The 8,027-nt window shown below is 46.4% G+C and overlaps 2 protein-coding genes across 2 annotated transcripts; both read right to left on the bottom strand.

Moving 5' to 3' along the window:
- Positions 1-2,701: 2,701 nt before the first annotated feature.
- Positions 2,702-7,153, bottom strand: LOC133524882 (uncharacterized). Its single transcript, XM_061861026.1, has 2 exons — positions 6,420-7,153; positions 2,702-3,965 (listed from the first exon to the last, which is right to left on the bottom strand). Exons 1-2 carry the CDS (start codon positions 7,069-7,071, stop codon positions 3,859-3,861), a joined length of 759 nt encoding a protein of 252 aa, XP_061717010.1. The 5' UTR covers positions 7,072-7,153; the 3' UTR covers positions 2,702-3,858.
- Positions 3,131-3,724, bottom strand: LOC133525211 (uncharacterized). The gene has a single exon (XM_061861500.1). It carries the CDS (start codon positions 3,722-3,724, stop codon positions 3,131-3,133), a length of 594 nt encoding a protein of 197 aa, XP_061717484.1.
- Positions 7,154-8,027: the final 874 nt, after the last annotated feature.

Genomic DNA, 8,027 nt, shown 5'->3' with positions numbered 1-8,027 from the left:
TACTTTGCCTCACATGCATGTGGATAAAATGCAACTTTCTCATTCGTTTTTGAACAATCAAGAGAGCCTTTACCCGTTGGTGAAGTAAAAAGTTTTTTTTATTATTTACAGATAATTTTTAAGGTAGGTAAATGATTATTTCAGATGAGAATGTTTTTTTGTTCATACGTTTTAGAGCGCAATTTTCAGTAGTCTGCTTTTATATTTGAAAGTTTTGTATTTAATTAATTTTGGGGCTATAATTTCATAATCAATTATTTAAAATCTTTTACATTATTTTTGTGCCATGGTGCCTTAAGCACAGCAGCGCACGCAAAGCGCCCAATGCTTTTACATGAGAGTGCAAAAGGCGCCCGTTATTCCATCGCCCGCAGCGTGACAACATACGTCAGGCTATGCTCGACTCTTTTAATATGAGGGCACCGGAGCCACCGGCATTTAATGGCCCGTATCGCACCACGTTCATTGGGCTACGCCCGACTATTTTTGCGAATGATGGCGCCGAGGGCGCCCAGATTGCGCGCAGAGGGCACCGTGTTCAATTTGGTGCGATGTCATATAGGGCTATAGGTTATACCTATAACCAGGGGGCCTACCGCAAAAACCGAAATTCGCAAATTGCGGGTATCTTTCTCTTTTACTCTCACTAAGACGTAATTAGAGTGAGAGATAAAAATGCCCGCAATTGACGAACTTCGATTTTCGCGGTTGTAGCCCAGCGAACAATCGTGTATGCTCGGCATCGCTCCCGCGGTGCATTAGTTCGTTTCGTGGCACGATTTGAAAATATTGATTTCTTAATTTTATATTTTTTATATACCGTATTTTGCCGCCCCCTCTCATGTGCCGCCCGGGGCCATGGCCCCCCTAGCCCCCCCCTCGCTACGCCTCTGATATCAGCTACGTTACAAATCGTCTAGTCTTAATGGCTGCGTCTTCTCGAATACCGGCTCGCATACCCGTTCTATCTAACAGCGTGATTTGATTCTAAATTCAAATATGTAACTGTTGCCAGTGTCCATTAAAAGGTTATAAAGATGCAAAGCTTTACAGTACATACAACATACATACCAACAAATCCTACAATTATAAATCGTGTCATTCACCACGATGGTTATATTTGACAAATCAGAGCGTCATCGTGGATGACGTGAACTATAATGTGACTTATTTGAAGTTTATGAATGACGCAGTTATATTAAGCGCCATTACTCATTTCTTATTATTTTTGGAGTTCAAATCATTCATTTATCTTTTAATTTTCAACTGACAACGCTTAGTTTTTTCAAGATAACAAATGTCAATGAGAATTTAATAATATTTCAATTCGTTTTATAAATGGGGGAACTTTTTCATAATCCGGGCGTGAGGCGAGGAAAATACTTCATTTCACGGACAGTGGGTAATCAGGAGTAAATTATTATTGGAGGCGTATTCTGACTTTGAAAATATAATATTGATATCAAATCAATCACATTTTTGTAATTAATCTATATATGAGTTGGTGCGTGATGTAGTGAGATTAAATTTGTATCAATACCTATAATATTTTGTGAAATAAACTCCCTACAGAAGATTTTTATTTAGATTTCAGTGTATGGGCATGTCCCATGTTCATTCTGGGGCCTATCAGAGATGAAGATGGAACTTGGAGAATTCGCTCCTAATTCTTATAATAAAAAAATCGAAAGCAAATCAAACGAATACAGGAAATTGAAAAAAATATTTTCCTCTTAAGACGAAAGGGGACAACCGCTCCTCCATACAAATGTAGTCTCCATTTTCCTTTCTGAAAATTGACATTATGGTAAATATTTATACACTATTTGATGGATATTATCCACAGCTATGCTCCTTTCTTTGGAAGTTCGGACACGACGAAATTATAAGGGTTTTGTTACCCTAAAAAAAGCGGACGCATTTTCCTGTTGATGCAAGGGGTTAAAAAAATTCAATTTCTCACTACAAAAAGCGCTTGAGAAATAATTCGTGAAACAATTTGTTCGTCTGTTATCTGCAGATAACCTGTGTCCCGTTATCTACAATATCCAGAATTTTATATCCAAAGTGTGACCTTTAAGGTAGGTTCATAAAGCGAAGTTTTGGAAAAAAGTAGCTCTTTTTTTAGATCATTATACGGTTGTCAAAATTTAATGGCCATCTCAATCCTTTATATAGTTACTTCATCGATTCGAATCTTGATTTTTAACTTTCGTTCGTAACAAAACTTCCGTGAGACACAGACATATTCAATACATTTAACTTCACTCACTTATTTTAAGTCGAAACACTCTCGACATGATTCATTCCCTACCTACCGAGCAGTATCGTCAGGAGCTTGCATTGAAACATCGGCGCCCACCCACCACCAGCCCAAGACGGAGAGCGTTTTTAGACTTGACTTAAAATACGTGAGTGACCCGTTTTAATATAATTGTATTTATTATTTTTATTTATTAGAATTCTTGCATTCGAACTCGTGCAATCGTTTGATTGCAACGTAAACTGCAGGTATATGATGGGTGGCTTATCCGGATGTAAATGAGCCTTAATTTTAACACCGCGAGATTAAAAGCGACATCGATCACTGTTATAAACACGTTGCCACTGTAGGTACCAGAAAAGATAGCCGAGAGTCGAACTCGATATCTAGCGTTAGCAAAAGGGAGCGAATGCGATCCTTATGAAAGAAATGCGCGACACAATTTATATAGCTATTTAATTTACACTTACAGAAGGAAGTTACAAAAGGCACAGTAAATAAAGAAAGAAAGAACACTAAATTTAGAAGAGAAACAATTAACACTGAATAGGAAATAAGGAAATAACTAAACACAACAAAGTATAACACAAAGCGAAAAAACAAAGTGAATTGCAAAGAGAATTGATTCGATACAAAGCAAGCGCGCGTGTGTGTTTGGCAAAGGCTAGGATCGCATTGAACGGCGATCGACTGAGCGGCGTTAGGTATAGCGGGGCGAGGGCGCGCGGGTGCGCGTGCGCAGACCGGCCGCTCGGACAATAGGTGACGTACGGAGGTGGCGTGATCTGCGGTTGCCCAAGCTCATGAGCGGTAGCGATTTTGCTCGCGTGTCAGTCCGCTACAAGTTCTCCCCCGCTGAGACCGTAACTACGGTCGATAGTAGTCGGGAAATCTGACCACTCGTCCGCTCTTCGTCTTTTTCTCTGGAGCAGGTGGGATGACGGTGTCCTGGATTGGTGCTGGAACTGCTGGAACCTCTTCCCTCATGACGTAGGCTGGCTTCAGTCTGTCGAGTGTCACCGTGACCTCTTTTCCTGACACATCTATGTCGTACGTCTTGTCGCGACGTTTTATGACCCTGTGAGGACCGGTGTAGGCAGGCTGAAGAGGACGACGTGCTGGCCCTTGACGCAAGAACACGTGGCTGCTTGTCTGGAGATCCTTGGGTAGGTAAAACAGACGGTTGGAGTGCCAAGCTGTCGGTTGAGGAGCTAGCTTGCTCATGTAGCTTCGTAATCGACCCGCGAAGTCAGTGACGTCTACCGGCTCCTTGGATGGCGTGAAGAACTGCCCAGGCAAACGGAGTGGTTCACCGTAGACAAGTTCAGCTGCTGATGCCTGTAAGTCCTCCTTCCAGGCGCTGCGGATGCCCAGAAGAACCAAGGGAAGTGCCTCGCTCCAGTGCGTGCTGGTGTGGCATGCTATTGCAGCCTTGAGCTGCCGGTGCAGCCTCTCGACCATTCCGTTCGCCGCAGGATGATAAGCTGTGGTTGTGTGATGATCAGCGCCAGTTAGTTTTGCTATGGCCTTGAAGAGCTGTGACTCAAACTGCCGGCCGCGGTCTGTGGTTATGTGCTCGGGGCAACCAAAGCGGGCTACCCAGCCTGACACGAAGGCGGCAGCGCAGGTGTCAGCGGTGATGTCCGGGAGAGGGTACGCCTCAGGCCAACGGGTGAACCGGTCGATGGCAGTGAGGCAGTACCTGTAATTATGAGACACAGGTAAGGGACCGACGAGATCAAGGTGCACGTGCCTGAATCGTGCTGATGGTAACCTGAACTCCGCCAAAGGTGTGGATGTGTGCCTATGCACCTTGTTACGCTAGCATTGCGGACACGCCTTGGCCCATCGTCGACAGTCACTTCGCACCCCAGGCCACACGAACCTTTGCGTAACCAGACGTATTGTAGGCTTGACACCGGGGTGGCTGAGGTTATGCAGAGCAGTAAAGACGGTATGACGGAAACTGGGAGTGATGAATGGCCTTGGCTCACCAGTAGAGATGTCGCAATAGACGGGAGAGTTGGCATATTGTACCTTCTCGAGCTTCAGTGACGTAGCTGACCCATCTCGTAGCATGTTCTGCAACTCTGTGTCTGTCTCCTGCTCCTGAGCTAAGAGCTGATAGTCAAGAACTGGTGGGCTGTGTACCTCTTCAATGCGGGATAATGCATCAGCGACTGTGTTGTCTTTTCCCGCAATGTACCTGACATCTGTGCTGAACTGGCTGATGTAGTCTAGGTACCTGAACTGACGAGGTGAGCAGTTGTCTCGACGCGTTGTAAAGGCGAAGGTAAGAGGCTTATGGTCCGTATATATAGTGAACGTGCGAGCCTCTACCATGTGCCTGAAATAACGTATTGCCTCATATATCGCCAGAAGCTCGCGGTCGTAGGGGCTATATTTCTTTTGGGAAGGGCTTAGCTTGCGTGAAAAGAAGGCCAAAGGTTCCCACGCGCCTTCCTTCCTTTGTTGCAGCACAGCTCCTATGGCTGCGTCGGAAGCATCTGTTTCGATGGCTAGCTCGGCTTTCACGTCTGGGTGAGCCAAGAGAGTGGCTTGAGCGAGACTGGCCTTACACTTTTCGAAGTACTCCCGAAACTCTGCAGTTGGCTCAATCGGATGTGAAGCTTTTTTTTTCGGGCCGGCGAGGAGTGTGTTGAGTGGTGCTTGTAATGATGCTGCCCCAGGAATGAACCGTCGGTAGAAGTTCATCATTCCCAAGAAGCGTCTCAACTCCTTGATTGTTTTTGGCAGCGGGTACTCGTTGACGGCGGTTACCTTGGAGTCCATCGGTCGAACTCCTGCTGCAGACACTGTGTAGCCCAAAAACGAGACCTCCTGACGCCCAAAAACACACTTAGCTGTGTTGATGAGGACGCCGTACTCCTGGAGGCGTTCGAAGAGTTGCCGTAGATGCTGTTCATGCTGTGCTTCCGACTCCGAATGAACCAGAATGTCGTCGATATACCCATAGCAGAAGTCCAGGTCTCTCAACACTTCGTCGATGAAGCGCTGAAAGGTTTGTGCAGCGTTCCTCAAACCGAAGGTCATGTATGGGAACTCAAAGAGCCCGAAAGGAGTAGTTATGGCAGTCTTCGGTATATCCTCGGGATGCACTGGAATCTGATTGTAGGCCTTCACCAGATCGATCGTACTGAAGACTATCTTACCCGCCAGCTGGTAAGCGAAGTCCTGAATATGCCTGACTGGGTACCTGTCTGGAATGGTCCTAGCATTTAGTGCTCTGTAATCTCCACACGGTCTCCAGCCGTCGTTCTTCTTACGTGCTAGATGTAGGGGAGAAGACCAGGCACTTTCTGACCTGCGTGCCGTACCATTCTGCAACATATCATCGAACTCCTTCCTGGCAATCTGTAATCTTTGCGGATCTAGGCGACGCGGACGGCTGGAAACCGGTGGGCCAGGAGTAGTTCTTATGTGGTGCACTGTCGTATGCTTAGGAGTAGTAGGCTTACCAGCTGGACGAGTTACCTCTGGATACTCTCTGAGCAGTTTGTGATAGACTGTTTCGCCAGTAGTCGTGCGGACTGACGAGATACTTTTAATCCCCTTCTGGTGTGGTACGTAGACCGTGAGTAATGTGACGCCATCAACTAGCCGATGCTCGCGACAATCGACGAGTAAGTGATAGTGACTTAAAAAATCGACGCCGATGATCGGTTTGGAAACGTCAGCTATAGTAAACTGCCATACAAAGTCTCGCCGTAATCCCAAGTCAAGATGTAGATTGAGGTGGCCATACGTGCTGATAGGTGTACCATTTGCAGCGAAGAGGAGGTACTTGGTCCTGCTGTTGGGAGGCACCCGGACGGCTGACCGCGGAAACACACACAAGTCCGAACCTGTGTCTACTAGGTATTGTACCTTTGATTTGCGGTCTGTCACGAACAGGCGGCCTTTTGACACGGGGCAGGCATTTGCGGCCACTAAATGCTGCCGTTTTAGTTTAACGACGAGTTGAAACTGCACGGAGGCTTGCAGTTCTTCGCGTTGCCCCCAAACTGGTAGTGGTACCAACAATGCGCATGTCCGTCTGGCCGTTCACGGGATCTCTGACGTGACCTTGACTTCGATCTGGAACCACGACGATGGAATTGACCTCTGCTGCGGGAACGAGAGCGAGAGTAAGTACCTTGATTTCGGAGTAAGGTTTCTACGTGCCGTGTGAGCTCTTCTACTCTGGCTTCTAAGGTAGAACTTGGCATGGCGTTGACTGCAGGGGCGGGGTTTGCGGTAGCGGCTGCGACTTGGGCGGAAGACTGCGTGACGTCATTGACTCGATCCGCCAATTCTGCAACGTCGCTTAAACTCTGGCTTGGCTGCGAAGCAACAATGGTATGCACATTAGGTGGGAGACGGCTTGCCCAAATGGTACGAATAAATTCATCAGGAATGGTGGGTCCCGCTAAATCACGTAAATGACGCAAGAATTGGGACGGTTTACGGTCGCCTAATTCCTCGTGTTGAATAAGCTGAAGCGTTTTCTTCTCTCGCGTCGCTGATATGCGCTTGATTAGCTCACTTTTAAATTTATCGTTCCTGCCTGTCTTGGGTGGATTGACCAAAATATCCTTCATCGTCCTTGCATACTCCTGGTCCAGCTGAGATGCCACGAAATTAAATTTAGTACCGTCGCTTGTGACGTTCGAAAGTTCAAATTGGAGTTCTACTTGTGCAAACCATACCTCAGGTTCCTCCGGCCAGAATGGTGGAATACGTACACCAACACGAAACAGCTCACTGGATATTCCGCTACCGCTTGAACTTGGACCACCGCCCGACATGTTTACGCCGCCAGCGCCGGTTGACGCGTCAGCAAACGTCGAATTCTCTCCACTGTTGCTGCCTTGTGCTCCCGTTCCCGGCTTTACAGATCCAGCTCCATTACCGCCAGCCATGATGTCCAAAGTCGGGTTGTCACCAGTGTAGGTACCAGAAAAGATAGCCGAGAGTCGAACTCGATATCTAGCGTTAGCAAAAGGGAGCGAATGCGATCCTTATGAAAGAAATGCGCGACACAATTTATATAGCTATTTAATTTACACTTACAGAAGGAAGTTACAAAAGGCACAGTAAATAAAGAAAGAAAGAACACTAAATTTAGAAGAGAAACAATTAACACTGAATAGGAAATAAGGAAATAACTAAACACAACAAAGTATAACACAAAGCGAAAAAACAAAGTGAATTGCAAAGAGAATTGATTCGATACAAAGCAAGCGCGCGTGTGTGTTTGGCAAAGGCTAGGATCGCATTGAACGGCGATCGACTGAGCGGCGTTAGGTATAGCGGGGCGAGGGCGCGCGGGTGCGCGTGCGCAGACCGGCCGCTCGGACAATAGGTGACGTACGGAGGTGGCGTGATCTGCGGTTGCCCAAGCTCATGAGCGGTAGCGATTTTGCTCGCGTGTCAGTCCGCTACACCACCAAAGATTTTAAAAGTAAAGATGGGCCTGTTCATATAATTCCAACCGGACATTTGTGCCTCGGTGGAATGCCACAGCTACAACTACAACGAGATTGGTTGATGGTTCTTGGTGCTCGTCTTTACGAAGTAATATATAAGTCAGAGGTTGCTACGTAGACAAGATCTACCATAATATCCCTAGCTTTGGTTTCATTGCACCTCCATTTAATTTTACCCATTTACCAAAATTCTTAGATCTCAAATCGGAATTGTGTCAAAATATTGTCTGATTTTTTTCTCAAAATGCCTAAACTTCAAATCAACGTGGTGTCAT

This window comes from Cydia pomonella, chromosome 14, assembly GCF_033807575.1.
Source record: "Cydia pomonella isolate Wapato2018A chromosome 14, ilCydPomo1, whole genome shotgun sequence".
Taxonomy (NCBI): domain Eukaryota; kingdom Metazoa; phylum Arthropoda; class Insecta; order Lepidoptera; family Tortricidae; genus Cydia; species Cydia pomonella.
The sequence above is the reverse complement of the archived record's forward strand: the minus strand, read 5'-3'. Positions and strand labels throughout refer to the sequence as shown.